General features: G+C 71.9%; 4 protein-coding genes across 13 annotated transcripts in view; 1 reads left to right on the forward strand and 3 right to left on the reverse strand.

Annotated features, from left to right (window-relative positions):
* SLC4A2 (solute carrier family 4 member 2) overlaps nt 1-5711 on the reverse strand; it is a 27936-nt gene extending 22225 nt beyond the window's left edge. For 2 of the 4 annotated variants that reach the window (XM_068933878.1, XM_068933875.1), the window contains exons 1-2: nt 5638-5711; nt 4806-4880 (exon numbers count right to left, since the gene is read on the reverse strand). The gene's annotated coding sequence lies outside the window, so the exon portion shown is untranslated. Of the gene's footprint in view, nt 1-581; nt 722-4805; nt 4944-5637 lie in introns of those variants that run through there. The other 2 variants (XM_068933876.1, XM_068933877.1) reach the window with 2 other exon arrangements.
* A 999-nt stretch (nt 5712-6710) lies between these two features.
* Nucleotides 6711-10594, forward strand: CDK5 (cyclin dependent kinase 5). Of its 3 annotated transcripts, XR_011139464.1 has the most exons (13): nt 6712-6831; nt 6932-7020; nt 7110-7177; nt 7282-7342; nt 7443-7499; nt 7658-7753; nt 8029-8103; nt 8689-8785; nt 8886-8955; nt 9220-9280; nt 9359-9439; nt 9560-9695; nt 9835-10594. XR_011139464.1 is itself a non-coding variant. In XM_068933888.1 (12 exons), exons 1-12 carry the CDS (start codon nt 6795-6797, stop codon nt 9919-9921), a joined length of 879 nt encoding a protein of 292 aa, XP_068789989.1. In that variant the 5' UTR covers nt 6712-6794; the 3' UTR covers nt 9922-10594. The 3 variants fall into 3 exon arrangements, 2 of the variants coding, with proteins under 2 accessions (XP_068789990.1, XP_068789989.1); XM_068933888.1 differs by lacking the exon at nt 9560-9695; XM_068933889.1 differs by lacking the exons at nt 7658-7753; nt 9560-9695 and having other exon boundaries at nt 6711-6831.
* Nucleotides 10595-11005: 411 nt separating this feature from the next.
* Nucleotides 11006-21996, reverse strand: LOC138066235 (acid-sensing ion channel 1C-like). Of its 5 annotated transcripts, XM_068933883.1 has the most exons (13): nt 21399-21996; nt 17986-18138; nt 15558-15708; nt 15357-15484; nt 14917-15067; nt 14774-14830; nt 14409-14562; nt 13382-13473; nt 13229-13308; nt 12699-12770; nt 12265-12317; nt 11814-11944; nt 11006-11523 (listed from the first exon to the last, which is right to left on the reverse strand). In XM_068933883.1, the coding sequence occupies exons 1-13, from the start codon at nt 21951-21953 to the stop codon at nt 11435-11437; spliced, it is 1866 nt and encodes a 621-aa protein (XP_068789984.1). In that variant the 5' UTR covers nt 21954-21996; the 3' UTR covers nt 11006-11434. The 5 variants fall into 5 exon arrangements, with proteins under 5 accessions (XP_068789984.1, XP_068789986.1, XP_068789985.1 ...); XM_068933885.1 differs by lacking the exon at nt 17986-18138; XM_068933884.1 differs by lacking the exon at nt 11814-11944.
* LOC138066150 (acid-sensing ion channel 3-like) lies at nt 18145-18522 on the reverse strand (the record flags this gene model as incomplete). Its single annotated transcript, XM_068933795.1, has 1 exon — nt 18145-18522. A coding segment is annotated over exon 1 (378 nt), but the record flags the coding sequence as incomplete, so codon positions are not given.
* Nucleotides 21997-24280: the final 2284 nt, after the last annotated feature.

A 24280-nucleotide genomic window follows, 5' to 3' on the forward strand; every position in this document is an offset into this window, starting at 1 on the left:
GCGGCAGCGCCGGGGGCCGCGGCAAAGCCCCATCTGCCTCCCGACGGGCCAGGGCGCTGCCTGCCCTCCCGGTGCCGCCAGCAGCTGCAGCGCCCGCTGCCAGTGCTCCTGGGGGCCGTGCACAAAACTCCCAGCTGCACGGGGAGGCTGCAGCCCCCTCCGTGCCCTGCTGCCCTGACGCCCGAGAGCGATGCCAAGGGGCAGGCAGGAGCCACAGCATCCCCTCTCCAGGTCTCCCTTCCCACCGCGAGGCCCCGATGGAAGGAAACCGCCCAGAGCCCTCCAACATCCCCGGCTCCATGTCCCACAGGCTGGCAAGCGCCCCGTCCCGTGGCCGAAGGGCTGGTGCTGCCCCGGTGCCAGCTCGCTGGCAGGCGGCACAGCTGTCCCACGGCACGGCAGCTCCCGGACCCCTCTGCACAGCCCCCAGCCGACACGCACAACGCAGACCGGCAGCTCCGCTCCCCACCCTCGGCACGCTCCAGGCACGTCCAGACGGGTGCCAGTGTGCCCCCAGCCCCAGCGATGCTGCAGCAGCCCCGGCGCTGCCCGGGGTCCGGCTCACTCCTGCCCCAGCTCACCTGGCTGCTCCGCGGTGCTGCGGGGTGCAGCCCCGCCGGGCCCCCGCGCCGCCGACGCACCCCCCCCTCCATCACAGGGGGGCCAGGGAGCCCCTGCCGCCTCCCATCGCCGCTGCAGCTACCGCAGGCACCTCAGACGGAGCAGGGCTGCGGCGCTGGCCGCACCGCTGCCCCAGGCTCCCGCGCCAGCGGAGATTTTCTAGACGCTGCAACTTTGGAAGCTGCCACCAAAAATATCCTCCTTCCCCCACTTTGTGACCTCAAAACAACCGGATCTGGGGGATGAATCACGGCGGCTGCTCTGCGCGCACGCCCACACGCGGTGCCACCGCCACGGCCCCGGGGACCAGCGCGGGGGGGCTTGGCCGGGCCGCGCTCGGCTGCCGGAGACGGCCGCGGCAAGCTGGGAGAGCCTCAGCCAGAAGGACCCTGCTGGGCTGTTTGCTCCCCGCGGACGGGCTCCCACCAGCTCTCTACGCCACCGCCGTGCCCTGGCCCCACAGCCCGCAGCTCCTCTGCGCCGTGCACCGGCTGGGGAAGCGGCGGAGCGGGGACTGTCCCCGCTGCAGCCCACACCGGTGGTACCTCTGCAGCTCACAGAGGCACCCAGACCCTGCGGGAAGCTCCTGCTGCTTCTCCTGCCTGGCCATCCCCTGCCCTGGGGCGCCTGGGGAAGGAGAGGCAGAGCTGCCCCTCCTGCAGACCCACCGCTCCCCGCGGCACGGAGCTGGGCAGGGCAGGCTGCCCCAGGGACACGCACCGCCACCAGCCCCTTGGTGCCCAGCGCCCAGCCCCGCGCGGCTGCCCCCATCCCCGAGCTGCCGCGGACCCCTCCACTCACCCCATAGCACGGTGATCCCACAGGGCTGCGGCTCCGGCCGCGCAGGCCTCGCTCCCGCAGAGGCTGCCGGGTGCCGGCCCGGGCTGCAGACGTCTTCCCGGGAAGGGGAGCCTGCCCGTGGCAGGGTGCGAAGCGCGGTCAGGGGGCCCCTCGGCTGGCAGCGCCCCAACCCCCGCGGGCTCTGCCTGCTGCCGCCCACCGTGGGGCTGGGGGCGAGCGGGGCCGGCACGAGGCAGGGGCTGGGCAGCGGAGCTGCCTGCTCTCTGCCCAGCTGCGGCTCCGAGCTGTGACCGCCGGGCCGATGCTGGGAGCTTTTATACTGGTGTGAAAGAAAAAAAGCAGCAGCAGCAGCAGCGAGACTCTTTGTTTCGGCAAGTCTGTAACAGGCCACTTTATCCAAACAAAGCTCCGAGTGCCAAGTCCCAGTAACTGTTACTTAGGCAGCCACACCTCTGCGCGCAGCTCACGCAGCGGCAAGGCTCCTGCTGGGCACAGGGGCCAGCGAGAGGCGAGCGCCGGCCGGGGCTGCGAGCCTGGCTCCGCCGCAGAAGAGGCCCTGCGCCTGCTCCTGCCAGGGGAGCAGCCGGCCGGGCAGACAGAAGGGCATCCGAGGAGGAAACCTAACCCGCAGCTGCACAAAAGCATGCAAAGCGCTCGCTCGCCACACAGTACCAGGCGAACGTGGGGAGGGGAAGGATGCGCACCAGCCCTGGCCGGGCTGCCCGGGCCCCAGGGACCCTGCAGGGGAGCAGACCCCGGCACGGGTCCCACGCTCGCGGCTGCGGGGGAGTCGTCTGTCCCACAGCCGGGGTGGGGGCACGGCGCGGCTGCCAGCTGGGGGGGAGCCTGCTCTTCCCCCCGCCGGCCTCGGCGCCCCACGACGGGCTCCAGCGCCACGCAGTCGGGCAGCGCGCCTGGCCCATGCGGCGATCGGCTCCCCTCTAATGACAGGGCTGCGTCCCAGAGCCCCGCGGGGCTGCGCCGGGGCCACGGCCAGGCTCATTATCCCCGCGGCTCAGCCTGGGAATCCCGGCCAGGACGCGGCTCCCAGGGTCCCCTCCCTTCCGCTGGCCGGCAGCGTCCCCCGGGGGGATAGCTGGGCCCGGCACCCACGCGCAGGGCTGGACCCACCGTCTGCGCTCGAACCCAGGCTCGCTGTGGAGCGTTGGGGACGGCCACCAGCCTGCCCTGGACTGGCTCCAGGGACGCGTACAGCCTCTCCCTGTCCCTTCTCCGCACGGGACGGCACGGGACGGCAGACACGGCTCACTCCCTCACAGTGCTGGTCAGCAGGCGCACGAGGCTCAGTCCCTTCTCCCTGCCCTGGTCCGGGATTCACGTGGCCGGCGCAGCATCACCCCACGGTGGTGAGCTGTGCTGTGCACACAGTGCTGAGAGGAGCTGCTGCCTCCGCTCGGGGCTGCGCACGGAGACCGGGACGCAGCTTCGGTCGGGACGCTCCCACCAACGTGGCACACTCGGAATAGCATCCCTCAGCACAACAGTCAGAGAGCGCGCGGCGGGACAGGACCTGTCAGGTACAGGCAGGAGAGCAACACGCAGCAGAGAGAAAGGGCCTGGGCGGTTTGAAACCTCCTCCCTCGAAACCCGACTTGCGCCTCCAGCACCACACAGCTCTCACGGAGCCGCTGGAGCCCTCTGAGCACTAATGTCCCTGCCCGCGCTGCCAGCCCAGTGCTGCGGAGCCTGGGGGCACCCCTCTGCCGGGAGCCCCCTGCATCGCTCCCGGCTCCAGCCGCACACCGTGAGCAGACCCTGCGGGGGGACAGGCACCGCAGGGCAGCACTGCTGGCAGCAGCGCTGGCCCCTGACACCGCCTGCGCCTCCCGACCCGGCTCTGACGCGAAGGACCTGCGTAGCTCCTGTCGGGGACACGCAGAGCTCTGCTTGCAGGTCCTGCCCCAGCGCCCAGGGCAAGAGGCACTGACAGCACCCAGGCAGAGAGGGCAAGGAGCGGGGGGCTGCCCACCCCAGCGCAGCACGGCCATGCGCCACTGCTCCGGACCGCCCAGCACCGCTGCCCTCACCAGGCACGACCCAACGTGGCGGTCTGTCTGCCCCCGGCCCTGCCCGCAGGTGACTCTGTCTCCTTAATGGGATCAACACGCCGCTCTCACGTGCGCAGCGGAGCCCGCAGGAGGAACTCGGCGTCCGGCACCAACCTGCGGCGCTGGGGAGCGCAGGACAGAGCCCCACGCTGCCGACAACCCGGGTCAGCCTGGCCGAGGGGTTCAGAGCCAGCCCTGGCCCCTGCTCTGCCTTCGCCCCCACGGCAGCCAGCAGAACGGCCCAGCTCCTGCTGGCCAGAACAGCCGGACGGGCCGCACAGCCCACCAGGGCTGGGCAGTGCGCTGGGTGTCAGGACGGGGAGCCGCCCCCACGGCGTGCTGCGGGGAGCAGGAGCGGCCCCATCGGCACCGAGGGGCCGGAAGAGCCACCTGCAGGGAGGCCGCCGGCTGCCAGGAGGGTTGTTAGGGCAATGAAATCCCCGTGCTCGTGGCAGCCGCTTGAAGTGGTGCAGCGACCCTGAAGGGCATGCGAGCAGGGCTGGGCACCCTGCCGCCTGACGGGCACGGGGCTGATTGTCCTGACAGGCGCAGGAACCCCGCGGCCGGTGCGCACCGCGGCCGCCGACAGCCCAGGGGCTGCAAGGGGGAACCGGCCTGTGGGGCAGCACAGACCCCCCACAGCCCGGGCACCAGACGGGGCCCCTGCCACCACCAAGCGTCCGTCACGAGCCCGCCGGAGCAGTCCTGCTCTCGCATCAGAGTGGAAACTAAAACAGGGCCCAACCCTCCCTGCCCGCATCCCCAGCGCCGCTGACGGCCCCGTGCCAAACAGCCCAGCAGGACACAACAGTCCCACGGAGATGGTCACCACCGGGAGCCTCCCACTTCCCACCTCGCCGATGTAACCACACAGTATGTGCCCTGGGATCAGCGTCCAAGACAGCGGGAACCCACATCAGCGCCTTAATGAGAAGGCGTAATTGGGCTGGACCCGCGCCCGGCATTGCTCAACCCTTGCAGCATTACGCACACGGGCAGCACCGCTCACCACCCAGGACGGGGCATCGCGGCTCTCGGGCGAGCACCTCGCTCGGCCTGGTGCTACCCCTCGCAACCGTCTCCACACTGTGATCCGAGACAGCCCGGGGGGGAAGCCGGGAGGCTGCAGGGGGGCAGGGACTGGCAGAGCCGCGGGACGCTCCGCAGAGCCCCGGGCGGCTGTGAAGCCGAGAGCCGGCCGCGCTGCCGGACGGCTGTGTCCCGCCAGGTGCTCGGGGTGGCCCGCGCGGGGGTCCTGTCCCGGCCTCGCCCCACGCACAGGGGGCCTGTCCCAGCCTCGCCCCACGCTCTCACCTGTCCAGGGACTCCGGTCGGGCTCAGACGTGGCAAAGGGAGGGCGTCGAGCTGCCTCGGGCCATGCCACAGTCACTGGAAAACACGGCAACAACAAGGGTTTAACTGCTGCAGCGGAGAGATCTCTGCTCTTCTGCCTCCGGCGGAGATCTCGGGAAACCCCTCCACCCCTGAAGAGGAGGCAAACCCCAGCGAGGAAACGCTGCGGGGCGGCGCAGACGCACGGGGGTCTTTCCCCGGCAGCTCGCCTCTCCTGGCAGGGGCACCGTGCGGCGACGGGGTGCGCGACGCCGTGAAGAGCCGCAGACACCCGTCACCGGCCGGCCTCGGTCCCCCTCGCTGCTGCCTCCGAATCCCGAGCCCCCCCCAGGGCCCCCTCGCTGCTCCTCCCCCGGGGACCCCTCCCTCGCTCCTCCCCAGGGCCCCCTCGCTGCTCCCCCCCCGGGACCCCTCCCTCGCTCCCCCCAGGGGCTCCTCACTCTCCCACCCCCAGGGCCCCCTCGCTGCTCCCCCCCAGCCCCAAGCCCCCGCCCGGGACGCCCCTCGCTCCCCCCCTCGAGGCTCCGAGCCCCCCCCCCCGGGACCCCCACGCCGTCCCCGCGGTGTCCCTCGCTCCCCCCGCCCGCCCGAGCCGGCAGGGCAGGGCCGCGCCTGGGCGGGCAGAGCGGAGGGTCCCGGGGCAGCAGCGGGCGAGGGGCACCCGCGCTGCCGGCACCCCGCGCCACCGGGCCGGGCCGGGCCGGGCCGGGCCGGGTGCCCGCGCCGCGGCCGCAGCGGGATGCGGGGTCGCTCCCCCCCACCCCCCGCGCCGGGCGCCGCCGCCGCCGCTCACCGGAGAGCCCCGCCGCGCCCGCGGGTGTGCGCGCGACGCGCGGGGGCGGCACCGGGCGGCACCGGGCGGCCACCGGCCCCCGCCCCGCCCCACCCCGCCCCGCCCGCCGTCATCGCTGCGGAGCCGGGCGGGAACCGACACCGACACCGACACCGCCCCCGGCCCCGGCCCGGGCTGCCCGGGCACCGCTCCTCCCCAGAGCGGACGGGCCCGACCCCGCCTCGGGCTGCCCCGCGGCCGGCGGCGGGACTCGAACCCGCGGCACACCGGGAGGTGCGGGGGCCGCCGGGAGCCGCAGTGCGCGCGGGGCCTGTCGGGATCCGTAGTGCGCGCGGGGCCTGTCGGGAGCCGCGGTGCGCGCCGGGGCCGCCGGGAGCCGTAGTCCGCGCGGGGCCTGTCGGGAGCCGTAGTCCGCGCGGGGCCTGTCGGGAGCCGTAGTCCGCGCGGGGCCTGTCGGGAGCCGTAGTGCGCGCGGAGCCTGTCGGGAGCCGCGGTGCGCGCGGGGGCGGCCGGGAGCCGTAGTTCGCGCCGGGGCCTGTCGGGAGCCGTAGTGCGCGCGGAGCCTGTCGGGAGCCGTAGTGAGCGCGGGGCCTGTCGGGAGCCGTAGTGCGCGCGGGGCCTGTCGGGATCCGTAGTGCGCGCGGGGCCTGTCGGGATCCGTAGTGCGCGCGGGGCCTGTCGGGAGCCGCGGTGCGCGCCGGGGCCGCCGGGAGCCGCAGTGCGCGCGGGGCCTGTCGGGAGCCGTAGTGCGCGCGGGGCCTGTCGGGAGCCGTAGTGCGCGCGGGGCCTGTCGGGAGCCGTAGTGCGCGCGGGGCCTGTCGGGAGCCGCGGTGCGCGCGGGGGCGGCCGGGAGCCGTAGTTCGCGCCGGGGGCCGCCGGGATCCATCGTGCGCGCGGGGCCTGTCGGGAGCCGTAGTGCGCGCGGAGCCTGTCGGGAGCCGTAGTGAGCGCGGGGCCTGTCGGGAGCCGTAGTGAGCGCGGGGCCTGTCGGGAGCCGTAGTCCGCGCTGGGGGCTGTCGGGATCCGTAGTGCGCGCAGGGCCTGTCGGGAGCCGCGGTGCGCGCGGGGGCCGCCGGGAGACGGCGCGGCGGCTGCCGGGAGGGGCGGCCCGCGGCGGGGAGGCGCAGTCCGGCGGGCCCGGTGCGGAGCGCGGCGCCATGCAGAAATACGAGAAGCTGGAGAAGATCGGGGAAGGTGCGGGGCCGGGGGAGCGGGCGGGCGGCGGGGGCTCGGCCCGGGCCCGGGGCGGCGGGGGCTCGGGGCGGCGCCACGCCAGTGACCCGGCTGCCCGCAGGCACCTACGGGACGGTGTTCAAGGCCAAGAACCGGGAGACGCACGAGATCGTGGCGCTGAAGCGGGTGCGGCTGGACGACGACGACGAGGTGAGGGGCGGGGGCGGGGGCGCGGCGGCGGCGGGGGCTGAGCGGCGCCCCCGGCCCCCCTCGGCTCGGCTCTGCTCTCCTCTGCCCAGGGCGTGCCCAGCTCGGCGCTGCGCGAGATCTGCCTCCTCAAGGAGCTCAAGCACAAGAACATCGTCAGGCAAGGACGGCGCCGGCACCGCGGCCCCCCTTCCCCTGGCAGCGCGCTCCCGGCCGGCTGGCGGCGGCGGGCGCCGGGTCACAGGGCTCCCCTCCCTCTTCCAGGCTCCACGACGTCTTGCACAGCGACAAGAAGCTGACGCTGGTGTTCGAGTTCTGTGACCAGGTGAGCCGGCCGGGAGCGCCGAGGCCAGCGCCTGCCAGCGCGGCCCGCAGCGCCGCCTCTCCGCTGAGCTCTCACGCGGACGTTGCTTTCGCCTTCCTAGGACCTGAAGAAGTACTTCGATAGCTGCAACGGGGACTTGGATCCAGAGATCGTCAAGGTGTGTTTCGGCGGGAGGCTCTGGGAAGCCCTTGGGAGAGAATGATGCTTTCCCTGTGCTAGCTGCCACATTTAGGACTATCGAGCTCTTTACGCAAGTCAGACTGGGGCGTTGCACGGGCTGACGAGTCCTGCTCCGGTCTGTGGTCTCTTCTGCAGTCTTTCATGTACCAGCTCTTGAAGGGGCTTGCTTTCTGCCACAGCCGCAACGTCTTGCACAGAGACCTCAAGCCCCAGAACCTTCTCATTAACAGAGTGAGTGACTGGGTCAGGGGTGGGGGTAAGGGGAGCGAATCACAGTACGGGCTGCACGCTTGGGCACGAGACGTCCTGGCTGAACCGAGGAGGACGTTTCACCGGGGGAGCATGTGGCTCTCGGGAGATTGCACTTCTGTCTTGTTCTGTGTTATCTTTTTGGTCAGTGAAAAAGGAAGAGGGGTCTGGAACAGTAGCTGCTGCAGACTCCAAGGCATGCAGCAGGGACTGAGCGTCTCCTATGAAGCCCTGCTGATGCTGTCTTTTCACTGCAGAATGGGGAACTCAAACTGGCGGACTTTGGCTTGGCCCGGGCCTTTGGCATCCCTGTGCGCTGTTACTCAGCAGAGGTGAGTTGGGAGCTCTGTGGGATTTTCATTGTAGGCTTTTACCTCCAGGAGCATTTCATAGCCCCCACCTCTCTGAGCAGCTCCCCTGTTGCTTGCAGCGCAGCGTCATCCTTGGGGCTGTGTTGGCTGAATGGTCAACACTGCTTCGCTGCTCCTCTAGTGCAACTTCCCCTCTTCCTCGCAGTGTGGTGCTCCTCGTGCTGTCCTTGGGCCTGCTCTGCCTTTCTCTGGTAGTCCAAGCTCTAGGAGACTTGCTCTTCTTGCGCTAGCTGTTGGGCTACGTGCCTGGGCAGCTTGGGTAGTGTTTTTCCTGCGCTAGCTACTACACCTAGGACTATCAGGAGCTCATTACAAGAACCAAACTGTGGCGTTGCACAGGCTGAGGCATCGCGCTCAGGTCTGCGCTCTCATTTACAGGCTTTCACGTACCGGCTGCTGAAGGGACTTGCTTTCTGTTACAGAAAGCTTTCTGCTTTCTTTGCCGTCTAGCTTTTGCTGGACTCGAGGGCTGATAGGGCTGGCGCGTGTGGAAGCACCCGCAGATCAATGGGGAAACGCAGTCCTCGTCTCTGTGCCTCTGTGTAGGTCGTCACTCTGTGGTATCGGCCGCCAGATGTGCTCTTCGGCGCCAAGCTCTACTCCACTTCCATAGACATGTGGTCAGCTGGCTGCATCTTTGCAGGTAGCTGGGCCAGGCTTTTCCTGTTGCGGGGGGTTCTGTCCCGCAAGGGGAATAGGGCTGTAGGGCCTCCAGGGCTTATCCTGTCTCTCTCCTTTCCTAGAGCTGGCTAATGCTGGGCGGCCGCTGTTCCCGGGGAATGACGTAGACGACCAGCTGAAAAGGATTTTCCGATATCCTTTTGGTGCTGCGGTTGGGGTTGTAGTGGGAGAAAGGGGCCGCCTAATTCTCCTGCGCATGGCTGCAGGAGGAGAACTGATAGGATTACGTGTGCTCGCCCGGGAGCGCAGGTCTCTCTGGCTGGGGCTAGAAGGACTCCTGCAGGTGTGGGAACTGGGCGTTCTGCTCTCGTGGCTGGAGCAGAGGTTGCTTCCTTTGGCTGAAGAGGCTCCAAGGAGCAGGCTAGAGAGGTGGCCCTTGACTGCTTCTGTCCCTACGCTGCTGGGAACCCCCACAGAGGAGCAGTGGCCAGCGATGGCCAAGCTGCCAGACTACAAGGTGAGCCGCAGGTGGCGGTGGAAGGAGGGGACAGCGTGGCAGGCCCAGCACCCAGGGCTCATGTCTGTCTCTCCCCAGCCGTACCCCATGTACCCTGCCACGACGTCTCTGGTGAACGTGGTACCTAAGCTGAACGCGACTGGCCGGGACCTGCTGCAGGTGAGCGTTCTCTCTTGTCCGTCACTGCTCTCTGTGCAGGTGGCTGGGCAACGATTTCAGAGGAGGGAGAAGGATTCTTGACTTCTTAAAGTGGTTGACGTCTCTCCCCGTGGTCTCTAGACTGCCTCGTATCCAGCGTCGCTGCTGTGCCGTTTGTAGGGTACGAGCAGCCGATCCTCCCTTCTCCCTGCTGACGTGGATGGGGGAGCTGTGAGGCCAGGCCGCTCTGGGAACCCCAGTGCCCACGGAGGGAAAGGTTGCCGTGTCTCTCCAACCCACAGGCTCCTTTAGGCTCCAGGCCTGTTTCTGGGCTGTCCGCCGTGAGGTTGCGGGGCAGGGAGAGCCCGGGGCTCGTCCCCTCCTTGACCTCACTTCCCTTCTTTTGCTGCCCTCAGAACCTGCTCAAGTGCAACCCCGTGCAGCGAATATCAGCAGAGGAGGCTCTACAGCACCCCTACTTCACAGACTTCTGCCCTCCCTAGAGACTGCCTGAGCGCTGGCCCGCTGCCCGCGCTGAGCTGTGGGGCAGCCCCCCGGGCTCCTGGCACGCTCCTGGGAGCGCTGGGGAGGGGGCAGCCTGCCATGCCGGTGGGTGGGACGGGGGACGCGAGGTGAGGCGCAGGGTGCCAGCACCCCAGAACCATAGCCCCTTCCTAGTATTTATTAGGTTTTTAACCAAATGCAATTCCCGGTTCTGCCCCAGTTGCTGGGGGCTTAGCTCTGCCTTCCCTGCCTCCCACCTCCCACGCCCTGGCAGCAGGATTGGGACTGCTCCCGGCTCTCTGGTCTGGCTGTGAGGAGGAGGCTCTCCGAGGCCTGCTGCAGAGCCGCGTGAGGCTCAGAGCCTGGAGGAGGAGCTGCTGACACCTCCCTTCCCCCCGGGCCCGGACACCTGGGATCCACAGTGCTGGCGGAGGGGTTCCGGGTGGGTGGATCTCCTGCCGCCCTCGGGTGGGGTGGCTGCTGTTCCCGTTTCCTCTCTCCCTTCTCCCTGCTTTCCCCCAGCCGCTTTCCCCCAACCCTGGCAGCAGATGGGGTCCTTGGGGTCAGCTCCCTGGGATGGGGGAAGGTGTCCCCTTTCTTTTGTACTGTGCTCCTGTACGTGGGTGGATGTGCATATTTGTTAACTTCATAAAGAGCTTCCCTCTCCCCAGAGCCTGCGTCGTTCCTCGTTTTGGGGAGGGGGGGGGAGTGTCAAGCCGGGACTCTGCTTTGGGCTAAAGGGGCGCCCTGCGGCTGCGTCCCTCCGAGGCCCTCCCCGGTGCGCAGGAGGGGCTGGTGGACCCGACGGGTGAGAGCTGTGCACCTCTGGGCCACCGGCACGGTGTCCCGGGGTGTGGCTGGCCAGCGCTGCTGGGGGGAGCGAAGGGGGTTCTCGGCCAGGTCCTGGCGCTGCCCTGCCCTTCTGTCAGCGCTGCGAGCGGGGCCGGCTCAGCGCTGCCTGCCCTGCCCCAGCGCTGCATCCTCGCCCAGCCGTCCTCGGCTGCCTGCCGTCCTGCCCGCCGCGGGGAGGGTGCAGACCCCCCTGCCCGCCTCCCTCCACCCCAGAGAGCAGCACAGCAGGAGTCACGGCGTCAGGACAGATCTTTAATGATGCACAGGCGCCCTGACCGGGCGAGCTGGAGCTGTGACGCATCTACAGTGCAGCAGGGAGGGGGCACGCGGGGCGCAAGCGGCACATGCAGATACACAGACAGTGGGGACACGCAGCCTGCTGGGGCTGGGCCCCGCGCGGAGCCAGGACGAGCCCCCGCTGTCCCCGGCAGGAGCCTGGGGGGCCCAGAGCGGCAGGCCGGAGCCGTGGGGACGGAGGCAGGCCCAGCCTGGCCAGGCCCCCGGTACCAGCCGTGCGGGGCGCTGCCCCGGCCCCGGGCCCCGCGGGGCAGAGCACAGTCCCCCGCAGCGGGGCAGCCGGGCCCGCTCCGAGCCGTCCCACGCTGCTGTGGCCGCCGGCCGGCCGAGGGCGCCGGGCTGGCCCCTCAGCAGGCGAACTCCTCAAAGTTGCCTAGAGCCGGGTGACGAGGTAGCATGTTCGGGGCGAAGCCGAGACTGTCCGAGTGGCTGCGCAGGCTGTGGCAGGCGCTCTGGGGACGGGATGGGGACGGCGGTCGGTCGGGGGCAGCCGCTGGCTCCGCGCGGCCGCTCCCGCCCCAGGGCCGCGCTGCTGGGACGTGCGGGACCGGAGCCACCGTCCGCAGCCCCCCGGCTCTCCCCGGCCTTGCCCCCAGTGGGGTCTGCCCCGTGCCCCCCTGCACACCCTCCCCAGGCCCTCGGGCTGCTCTGAGCCCCCGGCTCTGCCTGGGGCCACGCTGAGAGCCCCCTCGCTCCACGCAGGGCCAACGTGGAGCAGAGCGAGCTGGTGCCGCGCGCCGACCTCGGAGCGATGCCCGTCTCCCGCGGCGGGACGGGGCGCTGGGGAGCGATGCATGAGGATGGGAGCAGAGCCGGCGGGGGAGGCCGGGCAGCCCCCACACCACCGGCTCCGGCGATGATGCCAAGAAAAGCCTGAGATGGAGGAAGAGGGGGGTTGGGGAGCCGTGCCGGGGCCTGGACCCGTAGGGGTCCGTGTGCAGGGAGCGTGGCCATGTCCTCCTCCCCCATCGCTGTGCCCGTGTCCTGGCCAAGGGGGCCGGCCCCGGTCCCGGCTGCGGGGGTCCAGCCTTGCGTCCCCCCCAGCTGCATGGGTGCCACCGAGTCCCTGTGCCGGCCGCAGCAGGGATGTGCGGGGCCGGGCTGCCCGGCACACGGGGGGGGCTCCGCGGGGAGGAGCTGCCCCACAGTGGTCCCCCCACCCCGGGGGGCCGGGGCTGAGACAGGATCTCTACCTGGGCCCCGGAGGGAGCGAGAGAGCAGGGCTGCCCGGGACGGCTGGATGCTCCTGGCAGGCCGCAGGGGAGGGCAACGCAGGCAGACGGACAGACAGACAGAGAGGAGACAATGAGGCGCGCGGGGTCGAAGCGGTGATGGGTGCTGGGGCCCGGGGCAGCATGAGGCCGAGCAGCAGATGGGGTGGGATGAGGTGCGAGGCTCCCCGCGCCGGCGGGGGTCGGCAGGGGACGGGCGGTCCGGTGCGCCGGAGCCCACAGCGGGTGCAGGGGGGCGTAGGGGGCTGGTGCACCTGGGCCGGGGCAGCCCCCCAGGCAGGGCCAGCTGCGACGCGGGCCATGGAGGGGTGCGGGGGCAGGCAGGGCCGTGCCTGGGACGGGGCTCACAGGGCGCCTGGCCCTGGGGCACAGCGGGGCTGGGGGGAGGCGATTACCAGGGTGCTGCTGTCGCTGCGCTGGGTCCTTCTCTTGTCCTTGTAGAGGCTGAGGAGTTTGTCCCGAAACACCTGGGGGAGAGATGCGGTCAGAGCCCCGACGCAGCCCCCCGCCCTGGGTGCAGCGTGCTCAGCTCTGGGATGGGGCTGGGGGGGGCACCGGGGGCCACGCTCGGAGCAACAGGGCTGGTGCTGCAGGAACATGGCTGGGAGCTGTCAACCCCAGGGCGCACAGCCCTGCCGGGAGCCGCGGGAACCCCCCGAGCTGGGAGCCACGGGAAGGCGCTGTGCTGGGAACCGCGGGAACCCCCCGAGCCGGGAGCCACGGGAAGGCGCTGTGCTGGGAACCGCGGGAACCCCCCGAGCTGGGAGCCACAGGAACCCGCTGTGCCAGGAGCCACAGGAACCCCCCGAGCCGGGAGCCACGGGAAGGCGCTGTGCTGGGAGCCGTGGGAACCCGCTGTGCTGGGAGCCGCGGGAAGGCACCAGGGCTGGTGCCCGGGCCCTGGTTGCACGCTGCCTGCCCTCACCTCGTACAGGTAGTCGAAGATCTCCAGGATGGTGAGGAGGCTGGCGCCGATGAAGAGCCCCATCTGCCCGCCGATGTCGCCTGGGGCAGGATGGCAGCGTCAAGGAGCAGCTCTCCCCGCCGGCCCCGGCCCCCCAGCCCCCCGGGCACTCACCCAGCAGCCCCGCCACCTCGTACGCCTTCTTCTGCTCGATCGTCTCATAGTTCAGGGCTTCGAAGAAAATGTCCAGGACCAGCACGTTCTCCCTGGAGGGCACAGGGAGATACGGGACGAACGGACACGTGAGGCGGTGTTGCCCATGGAGGGGCTGCACCCTCCGGAGAGGGCCGTGCGCCGTCCCCGGGGCTGCCCCACGGGCGGAGGTGCAAGAGAGCTTGCTGCGGGCAGCACCCCGAGCACAGGCTACCCGCTCCGTGCCGCGCTGCGCCAGGCTGGGACGGGGCCGGAGGGATCCACGAGTGTCGAGAAAGGGGGAGGGAGGACGCGCTGCGCTGTCGCGCCGTGCGCTGCAGGAAGCTGTGCCATGCTGCGCTGTGCCATGCTGTGGCGTGCACTGCAGGAGGCTGCGCTGTGCCGTGCCGTGCCGCGCTGCGCCGTCGCGCCGTGCACTGCAGGAGGCTGCGCTGTGCCATGCCGTGCCGCGCTGTGCCATCGCACCATGCACTGCAGGAGGCTGCGCTGTGCCGTGCCACGCTGTGCCATGCTGTGCACTGCAGGAAGCTGCACTGTGCTGTGCTGTGCCACACTGTGTCGTTGCGCCATGCACTGCAGGAGGCTGTGCTGTGCCATGCTGTGCCACACCGTGCCATGCACTGTAGGAGGCTGCACTGTGCCACGGTGTGCCATGCTGTGTCCTGCAGAAGGCTGCGCTGAGCCGTGCCATGCCATGCCGTGCCGTGCCATGCTGTGTGGTGGGAGCAGCTGCTCAGTCAGAGCCATGCCGTGCCATGCTGTGCATGGCAGGAGGCTGTGCCAAGCCACGCTGTGCCATGCCATGCTGCGCCATGCCATGCTGTGCACTGCAAAAGGCTGCGCTGAGCCGTGCTGTGCTGTGCTGTGCGCTGCAGGAGGCTGCGCCGTGCCGTGCCGTGCCATGCGGTGCGGTGCCGTGCCATGCGCTGGGAGCGGCTGCTCAGTCGGCACCGTGCCATGGCGAGCGGCGCGCCGTGCCCGCACTCACGCGATGTACTGCTCCGTCTTGTTGAACTTCTTGGCCAGGTACTTGGCCGAGGCCTTGCTGGGGATCTTCACCATGGAGAGCTCTTTGCCGTAGCGCACCATGTCGCAGGGCGTGCGGCAGGCGCAGTACTCGCTGTCCTTCTTCACCAGGAAGTCTGGGGAGGGGGGCGGCCGCGGTGGGACGGGGAGCCCCCCGCGCTGCCGCTCGCCCCGCGCCGGGGGGCCGGGCAGGAGGGGCGGCCGGGAGCTCCCCGCCGCGCCGGCAGCGCAGGGCCGGCGGGGGGCAGAGCCGGGGGGTCTCCGGCCAGGGGGGGTCCCCAGGGCTGGAGCGAGCCCCGGGCAGGGGGCCGCCCCCCGGGTACGTACCCAGCGCCGGGTCGGCACACTCCTTGTACTGCTCCGGGGTGCAGACGTTGGCGTTGCCTGCGGGAGAGAGGCCCCCGAGTCGCACGGGGCGGTCGGGGTCCGGGCCCCCCCGCGGCCGCCCCCGGCCCGGCCCCGGCGCTCACCCGGCATGTGCACCATGCGGCAGTTGCAGTTCTCGGCCAGGTAGCGGGTCTCGCAGTCGAGGCGGCAGGCGGTGATGCTGTAGTTGGCGAAGAAGTCCGACTCGATGGGGGTGGCCTTGCAGTCGCCCCAGGGCGGCGGGAGGTACACCAGCTGCCGCGCCGCTGGCTAAGGAAAACTCGGCAGCGCCGGCACGGCCCGCGGTGAGGACGGGAGCCGCGGGGGCGCCCGCGGGGCAGGGGGACGCCGCCACGGGGGGTGGCGGGGGGCAGCCGGGACGCGGGGACGGGCTCCCGGCGGCGCGGCTCAGCATCGCGCCCACGCCAGGCGCCGGCTGCACCGCCGGCCCCGGCACGCGTGCAGACACCTACTCGAGGCGCCTAAATTTAGGCGGGCGGCCGCGCGAGCGCCTCGCCGCCCCTGCCCGGGGGCGGCCGGATACCCGCTGCTGCTGGCAGGACACGAAGGTCTGGAAGCCGGGCGCCACGCCGAAGCCCAGCTGGTCGATGAAGGGCGGCTCCTCCTGGCTGTGGATCTGCACCTTCACGCCGGCCTCGTAGGACGTCTCGTCTGCAAGGCAGGCGCGGGGGTCACGGGGAGCCGGGGCCGGGGCCGGGGCCGGGCGCGGGGCCGCCTCACCCACCGGTGTCGCCCCACACGGGCAGGTATTCCTCCTGCTGGATGTTGAGCATGAGCTCCAGGCCGTTCCCCGCGCCGCCCTGCAGCGTGGTCAGCAGCTCCGTGCCCGGCTCCCCCGAGTTGAAGGTGTAGCACTTGCCCAGGCGCGTGAAGATCTGCGGGGCAGCGCGGCCTCAGCCCCCGCCGCCGGCCCGGGGGCGATGGGGGGGCGGAGCGGGGGGGCCGCGGGGCCACGGGGGGGCGGAGCCGGGCTGCAGGGTGCCGACCCCAGCGGCCCCAGTGCGGGACCCCCGCGCCCCCAGCACGCTGCCCCACACGGCTCCAGGGCAGGGTCCCAGTGCCCTACACAGCCCCAGTGCAGAATCCCAGTACCCCACATGGCCCCAGTATGGGATCCCAGTGCCCCACACGGCTCCAGTGCAGGATCCCAGTGTCCCACACGGCCCCAGTGCACAGTCCCAGTGCCCCACACAGCTCCAGGGCAGGGTCCCAGTGCCCCACACGGCTCCAGTGCACGGTCCCAGTGCCCTACACAGCCCCAGTGCAGAATCCCAGTACCCCACATGGCCCCAGTATGGGATCCCAGTGCCCCACACGGCTCCAGTGCAGGATCCCAGTGTCCCACACGGCCCCAGTGCACAGTCCCAGTGCCCCACACGGCTCCAGTGCATGATCCCAGTGCCCCACACGGCCCCAGTGCACAGTCCCAGTGCCCCACACAGCTCCAGTACAGGATCCCAGTGCTCCACATGGCCCCAGTGCATGATTCTAGTACCCCACATGGCCCCAGTGCGGGACCCCCGCACCCTCAGCACACTGCCCCACACGGCTCCAGTGCATGATCCCAGTGTCCCACATGGCTCCAGTGCGGGATCCCAGTACCCCACACGGCCCCAATGCACAGTCCCAGTGCCCCACACAGCTCCAGTACAGGATCCCAGTGCCCCACATGACCCCAGTGCAGGATCCCAGTGCCCCACACAGCCCCAGTGCGGGATCCCAGTGCCCCACACAGCTTCAGTGCACAATCCCAGTGCCCCACACAACAGCAATGCACAATCCCAGTGCCCCACACAGCTCCAGTACAGGATCCCAGTGCCCCACATGACCCCAGTGCAGGATCCCAGTGCTCCACACAGCTTCAGTGCACAATCCCAGTGCCCCACACAGCTCCAAAGCAGGATTCCAGTGCCACACACAGCCTTGGTGCAAGATCCCAGTGCCCCACATGGCCCCAGTGCACGATCCCAGTGCCCCACACAACAGCAATGCAGGATCCCAGTGCTTCACACAGCCTCAGTGCAAGTCCCCAGTGCCCCATATGGCCTCAGTGCAGGATCCCAGTGCCCCATACGGCTCCAGTGCAAGTCCCCAGTGCCCCACACAGCAGAAATGCAGGTTCCCAGTGCCCTACACAGTGCCCTTCCCAGTGCACACAGCCCCAGTGAGGGATCCCAGAGCCCTACACAGCAGGCTCTCCCATGTACAGGGAAGGGGCTGGTGCATTCAGCCATCTCCCACTTTGGGCCAGGCCCAGGGCTGTTTTCGGGGCCGTGGGGCTGCAGCCCGCAGCTGCCCGAGGGCCGGTGTGGCGTCCCCGGCTCTGCCGGATCCCAGTGCAGCTCCAGTGTCCCGACGGCTCTGCCGGACCGCCCGGCCCGGTGTCCTTCCCCAGCGGGGCACCTGCCTGCCTCCCCCCAGGCCAGGCGGGGATGCTGGACCCCCGAACCCAGGAAGACCCCACAGCCTTCCCCGCCCCGAGGCAATGCTGGGGTGACCCACCTCACCGCCCACAGCCCCCAGCACGAGCAGACCCTGGCCGGCATCAGCACCCCCTTGCAACGCGCACGGGCCACCTGCCCCTTGCACCCCGCGGAGACCTGCGCCCGCCTGCCTGCCCACCCGTCCCGAGGAGCTCGCGGGTGCCCTCCGCCCCCACATGCCATCCCACCCCGTCCCACGGCCACCCTGTGCAGAGAGGCAGGCTGGGCGCCCTGCCTGCCCAGCCCCGGACCCCTGCCCACCCCCTGCGCAGCTGCAGCCCCGGGCCGCCCGGCAGCCCCTGCGGGAGCTGAGCCAACGGGAAGAGCCACCCAGGAGCATGCACTGAGCTGGTCGGGGCTCAGGGACCAAGCAGGGCGGGCAGGGGCTGTGCCTACTCTGAGCCCTGAGACCTGCAGCCTGCTCAGCCCCACGGGTCCTGCCGTAGCCCTGAGTCCTGAGCCCTGCCCGGGCAGAGCCCTCGCGGGGCACTGACACCCAACGGGGACGGGGACGTGGACGCAGCGGGTCCTGCCCGGGCAGAGCCCTCGCGGGGCACCAACACCCAACGGGGATGGGGACGGGGACGGGGGTGCAGCGGGCCCTGCCCGGGCAGAGCCCTCACGGGGCGCAGCCTCCCGGGACGGGGCTGCCGGGCGGCCGGCACTCACGGCGGTGAAGTTTTCGGGGCCGCAGTCCTGGCCGCGGAAGCGGCAGCGCAGCAGCATGTCACGGATGGGGTGCCCGGCGCGCTGGAGGAAGGCGCCCAGGTCGTAGCTCTTGCTGGGGAAGAAGCCGGCGAGGTCGGCGGGCTGCCCCAGCGCCTGCAGGTAGCGGGGGAAGTCGTCCCGGTCCACGGCCAGCAGCTCCTTGCCCATCCAGAACAGGTCGTTGGGGGTGAGCTGGGAGCGCCGGATGCGGTTGTAGTTGCAGAGGGTGACGGCAGGGAAGACGAGGCGGCGGCTCTCCGCCTCGTCCAGCGCGGTGACATGGGGGTAGGCGGCGTAGAGCCGAACCCGCTGCCCGGCCTGCAGCAGGAAGGCGCCCAGCGAGGCCAGGCAGGCGCCGGCCCAGAGCAGGCGGCGCGGCGCGGGGGCCCCCGGCGCGAAGACGTGCCCCAGCCCGTGCAGGGTGCAGGAGCTGGCGAAGGCGGCCAGGTCGGCGGCCCGCCGGGGGCCGGGGGCCCGCGCCGGCAGCTCCGCGGCCATGGCGCGCCGTCCCGCCGAGCCCCGCGCCGCCGCTCTGCAGGCAGATTGGGTTTCAGCGCCGGCCAGCGCCAGCGCCGGGGCTGCGGGGCGCGCGGGCAGGGAGGGAGGGAGGGCGACGGCGACCTGGGGCTCGGCGCAGCCACGGGGCAGAGACCCACCGCCGCAGACCCCAGGGCCCGGCACCAGACCCCAACGCCCCCCGCAGCCCCGCGAGCAGCCCCGGGCCAGCGCCGAAGCAGAAAAGGGCTGAAGGCACCAGCCCCTTCCCTGTGCACGGGCCGGGGCCAGCGTCCCCGCGCTGGACGCCCCCCGGGCAGCGCTCGCCCCAGGCGCCCGATTCCCCACCAGCAATGCAGCACCCCCCATAGCCAAAGTGCCTGGCTGCCCCCCCCAAGGCGCCCCAGCACGCCCCCCCCCGCCCCCGGACCCCCCGGCGCACCCCATCCCTCGCAGGGGCATCCCCAGTCCCACGCAGGGCGCTGGGGCGGCTCGGAGCATCCCCATCCCCGGGGAGAGGGCGACATGGGGGGGGGACACGGAGGGGGCCGTGACTGCTCCCGTGGGGTGGGAGCAGCTGGGGCCGGTGCCTCGGAGCCCCCCGGCTGTGGGGTGGCCCCCACCCGGGGTGGGGGGGACTCGGCCCGTCCCGCTGCGCCAGGGCGAGGGGGGGGGAGCGCTGCTGTGGCAACGGGCTGCTCCCAAATAGGGGAGCCATTGCCATGGCAACCCGCTGCCCAGAAAGAAAGGAGAGGGGGGGAGGATGCCATGGCAACCGGCTGCCCAGTGCAGGGATGTGCGGTGGGGGGGCGGACGGGCCCGTGGCCACAGGCTCCGAGCGTCGCCGGCTCCCCACACCCCAGGGCTGCCGCTCACAGGGCCAGTGCGGGTGGTGCACCCTGGACCTCCTGGTCCTGCACCCCAGGGACCTCCCAGCCCGGCACCCCAGGGACCTGCCAGCCCGGCACTCCAGGGACCTCCAAGCCCTGCATCCCAGGACCTCAAATTCTTGCACCCCATAAACCTTCCAATCCTGCACTCCAGGACCTCCAAGCTCTGCACCCCGGGGACCTCCAAGCCCTGCACCCTGGGGACCTCCCAATCCCGCGCCCCAGGGACCTCCCGGCCCTGCACCCTAGGGCTTCCTGACCCAGAGCACCTCTTGGCTCTGCATCCCCAGTTTGGGGTGCCCTGGCCCCCGGAGCCCCCCAGCCCTGAGCAAGGCGGCAGCACTAGCAGGGGGCCGTGTGCTGCCCCAGCCCTCCAGGCCCGCATGGGGCAGCGGCGACGGGCCGGGGGGCCGGGCCCAGCCCCGGTCTCGGCTCCTCTTGGGCAGGGCCAGCCCCGGCTGTGGCGGCCCCGGCCGGGCACAGGGCTGCGGCGACGGGCTGCGCGCTCAGCCTGCGGGCCGAGGCGCGGGACGCGAGCCCCGGCGCGCTCCAGGGCTTAGCGCCGCTGCGCAGGGCACGGCGTCAGGAGCCGCCGGCTCAGCGGGATCATGGTCTACGACTGAATCCACGTATTAGCTGGGTATTTTTAGCCGGCCAAGCTGCGCCCTGGGCAGCGTGGGGCAGGGGCAGGGCCGGCCCCGGCGGGCAGGAGCCCGCGTGCGCGGGGCGAGTGGGGCGCGCGGCGCGGCACGGCTCAGCTCGGCGCAGCACGCGGGCGCCGCTGCCGCTGCCGGCCTCGGGCAGGGGTCCCTCGCTCGCTCCCGGCGGCCTGTCGGGCGCGAGAGGGCAGCAGGGCAGACCCGGCTCACGTGAACAAAACGCCGCACGCCGCCAGCGTTACCACGATCGGTGAAACCGCGGAAAACGGCGAGCGGCGCGCGCGGGCTCCCCGAGCGAGCGCTGCCGGCGCACGGAGGAAGGCGCCCGCGCCCCCCGCGCCGGACGACACTTTCGGATGCCCTCGCCCTCGGCTGGCCCAGTCCCGGCGTTTCGGGGAGCCGGGAGCGCCGCCGGCGCCTGGCCAGGCTGGGCCGTGCGCGGGGCGCCGAGCAGCGCGTGTGCCTGCCCCAGGCGCGGTGCTGCGCCGGGAGACAAACCTCCCTCCGCACACGCCAGCTCTTAGCGGGTCTGGAAACTTGAGGGCTGCTGGTGCCGATGCCTCGTCCTGCCTCGAAGGCAGCGGCAGGGAGGGTATTTCCTCATGCAAAGGACGGGGACGGACTGCAGAGAGCTGCTAGGCAGAGATCCTGTTAAACCGAGCCGCACGTCAGAATTAATTTCTCGTACGGAAATGTGTTAAGCCGATCATAACTGCCGCTTAAACAGCGCGTTTGAGCTGGCGCTAATTGTGCTGGGGATTCAAGGGCAGAGCTGCGCGCGGCAGAGCGCGGGCTGCCCGTTCCCCGGCGACCGCGACGTCGCCCCAAAACGCCCCTCGCCGCCCCGCGCCCTCGCCGGGCCGCGGCGTGGGCCGAGCGGAGCTGCCGGCCCGGGGCTGCCACGGAGCCGCGCGCAGCCGTGCCCTGGCTCCGGCAGCCCCCTGCGCAAGCGGCGCCCGCGAAGGGGCTGCTCGGGTGCTCGGGGGGAGCGGGGGCTGCGGGGGCCGCGGCGCCGGGGTCCGTCCCGCGGTGCCGGCGTGCGCCCGGGAGGCTGCCCCCACCCCGCTCCCCCGGCCCGGCTCCCGCCTCGGTCCCCAGCCCCAGGGCCCGCTGGCGGCCCGCGGCAGGGACGGGCACGGGGCTCGGGGAGGGGACGGAGCCCAAGCTGCTGGGGGGCTGGCGGGGCGCGCCGCGGTCCCTGCGTGCCCCCGCGTGCTCGGGCTCCGGCCCTTGCGGGACGCGGGCGGCCGCGCGAGGTCCGCGGGAGCCGGCAGCCGCCGCGGCCGCCCGGAGCCCCCCGGCGCGGCGGCGCCCGCGCCCCGGCACTCACCACGGTGAAGTTGCGGGCGGTGCAGTTGGCGCCGCGGAAGGAGCACTGCAGCAGCATGTCGGCCAGGTCGTGGCCCGTGCGGTTGTAAAACTCGGCCATGCTGAAGGGCTTCGCCTTGAAGTTCTTGAAGTTGGCCTTGTCGCGCAGGGCGGCCAGGACGTCGGGCTCGGCCAGCTGCGGGTTGCTGATCTCGTAGCGGTCGTTGAGCAGCGCCAGCAGCTCGCCCACGTGGTACATGTCGTTGCGGGTGATCTTGGAGAAGCGAAACTCGTTGAGGTTGCAGATGGTGATGGCCGGGAAGGTGAGGTTGGGCACGGCCACCTCGTCCAGCTTGGTGACGTGCGGGTAGGTGAGGAAGTAGGCGACGCGCTCGGCGCACACCAGCAGCAGCAGCCCCAGCGAGCCCAGGAAGAACACGCTCCAGAGCACGCGGCGCAGCGACACCGAGCCGTAGGCGAAGATGTGGCTGATGCCGTGCAGCGAGGAGCTGTTGGCGAACGCCTGCAGGCTGGAGAGCGGCTCGGCCTCCGCGCTGCCCTCCGAGCCGGCCCTCATGGCGCCGCCGGCTCCGGGCGCCCCCGCCGCCCTCAGCCCCCGCGGCGACGGCACCGGCTGCCCGCGGCCCGGGGCCGCCCCGGCCGGCGGCCCATCGCCCCGCCGCGCTCGGGCGGAGCGGAGCGGCGCGGAGCGGCGCGGAGCGGGGCGGGACGGCGCGGGGCGGGACGGGGCGGGACGGGGCGGGCGCTCGGCTCCTGCGGCCGATGCGCGTCGGGATGCGCCCGCCCGGCCCCCCGGAGCCCCCCCGATCCCCCCCTCGGATCCCTCCACGGATCCCCTCCTGGACCCCCCCCCCCGAGCCCCCCCCGAGCCCCCTCCGGAGCCCCCCCGGATCCCCTCCTGGACCCCCCCCGAGCCCCCTCCGGAGCCCCCTCCGGAGCCCCCCCGATCCCCACTCGGATCCCCCCCCCGGATCCCCTCCTGGACCCCCCCCCGAGCCCCCTCCAGAGCCCCCCCGGAGTCCCCTCCAGAGCCCCCCCGGAGCCCCCCTCGGATCCCCCCCCGGATCCCCTCCTGGACCCCCCCCCCGAGCCCCCTCCGAACACCCCCCCGAATCCCCCCCTGGATCCCCCCTCGGATCCCCTCGGAGCCCCCCGGCCCCTGCCCGCCGCGGCGCCGCGCTCCCGCAGCCGCCCACCCGCTCCCGGCCCGTGTCGCGCCGGCGGCGGCGGCTGCTGGCGCTCTGCGGCTCCGCCGAGCCGAGCTGAGCCGGGCCGAGCTGAGTCGAACCGAGCCAGGCCGAACCGGGCCGAGCCGAGCGCCGCCCAATCCCCACTGCCGCCGCCCCGGGGGTCCGGGAGCACCCTGCGTGGGGCCGGGGCCAGGGCCCGGGCTGGGGCTGGGACGGTGCTTGGGATCCGTGCGTGCTGCTGCCCCCCAGCCCCTGATGTCCCCGTGCACTGAGCCCCCTGCTGCCCCCGAGCCCCCTACTGCCCTGATGCCCCCGAGCACCCTGCTGCCCCTGAGCCCCCTGATGCCCCGGTGCACTGAGCACCCTGCTGCCCCCGAGCCCCCTGATGCCCTGGTGCACTGAGCCCCCTGATGTCCCCCAGTCCCCTGATGACCCTGAGCCCCCTGATGCCCCGGTTCACTGAGCCCCCCACTCCCCAAGCCCCCTCCTCCCCCGGAGCCCCCACTCCCCCTGAGCCCCCTGCTCCCCCGGAGCCCCCGCTCTCCCTGAGCCCTCTGATGCCCCTGAGCTCCCTGGTGCCGAGCTGAGCCCCCTGATGCCCCGGTGCACTGAGTCCCCCGCTACCCCTGAGCCCCCTGATGCCCCTGAGCCCCTGATGCCCCCCAGTGCCCTGTTGCCCCAGTGCACCAAGCGCCCTGCTGCCCCCGAGCCCCCTGCTGCCCCCAGCCCCCTGATGTCCCGGTGCACTGAGCCCCCGCTGCCCCTGAGCCCCCTGCTCCCCCAATCTCCCTGCTTTCCCCGGTGCCTGCTGTTCCCCTGCCTTTGCACTCCCTGCTCCCCACCATCCCTGCCCCCTGCTCGCCCTGGTGCCCCAGCCCCCCGGCACAGAGGGGCTGCTTCAGCCCCGGGGCAGAGCTGCGCCCCACCGTGGGCCCCCGGGGCCGCCCCCAGTGCACAGACCCAGTGGCGCAGGACTGCCCAGATCCCCCGGCCCCATGCAGGGAGCAGGACGGCATCCCATCGGGTGCCCGCCCGCCCCGCTGCAGCCCCCACCAGGGTGCCGGGGAGCCCCCCGCTGCTTCCCCGCCGCGGTGGCATCGTGGGCAGGGAGTCCCCGTGCAGCCGGGGGGAGATGTGGGGTGAGATGCACCGGGCACGGGCTGGGTGCACGGGAAGGTGAGGGATCTTAGGGGATCTGATCAGTGTGTATAAGCCCCCAAAAGGAGGGTGCAGAGAGGATGGGACCAAACTCTTCTCAGCGGTGCCCAGTGACAGGACGAGAGGCAAGGGGCACAAACCGAAGCTCCGTCTGAACATGAGGAAAACTTCATCACGGTGAGGGTGCCTGAGCACCGGCACAGGTTGCCCGGAGAGGTTGTGGAGCCTCCTTCCCTGGAGATGTTCAAAACCCGTCTGCACACGACCCTGGGTAACGTGCTGTAGGGGAGCGTGCGGGAGCAGAAGACCTCCAGAGGCCCCTGCCAACCTCAGCCGCTCTGCAGGTCTGCGAAGCGGGGAGGCTCCCGGCCACGCCGCCCTGCACACCCGCGCGCCCCCCCACCCCGGGCACAGCTCGCTCTGGCTGCCCCACGCAGCCCCCCACCCGTGCACCATGCCCCTGCGTTTGCAGACACCCACCCTGGGCACGACAGCGTAGCCTGCGCCCAGCCCCGGCCAGCCAGGGGGCTCATGG

Source organism: Struthio camelus, chromosome 2 (assembly GCF_040807025.1).
Source record: "Struthio camelus isolate bStrCam1 chromosome 2, bStrCam1.hap1, whole genome shotgun sequence".
Classification (NCBI taxonomy): Eukaryota; Metazoa; Chordata; class Aves; order Struthioniformes; family Struthionidae; genus Struthio; species Struthio camelus.

Coding starts and splice junctions, on each gene's coding strand:
- CDK5 (XM_068933888.1), top strand. CDS start 6,795: ATGCAGAAATACGAGAAGCTGGAGAAGATCGGGGAAG. Junction 8,104..8,688: donor TGCGCTGTTACTCAGCAGAG/GTGAGTTGGGAG, acceptor GCCTCTGTGTAG/GTCGTCACTCTGTGGTATCG. Junction 8,786..8,885: donor AGCTGGCTGCATCTTTGCAG/GTAGCTGGGCCA, acceptor CTCCTTTCCTAG/AGCTGGCTAATGCTGGGCGG.
- LOC138066235 (XM_068933883.1), bottom strand. CDS start 21,953: ATGAGGGCCGGCTCGGAGGGCAGCGCGGAGGCCGAGCCGCTCTCCAGC. Junction 15,485..15,557: donor GCCCGTGTGGGGCGACACCG/GTGGGTGAGGCG, acceptor CCTGCCTTGCAG/ACGAGACGTCCTACGAGGCC. Junction 14,563..14,773: donor GTGTGCCGACCCGGCGCTGG/GTACGTACCCGG, acceptor CCCCCTCCCCAG/ACTTCCTGGTGAAGAAGGAC.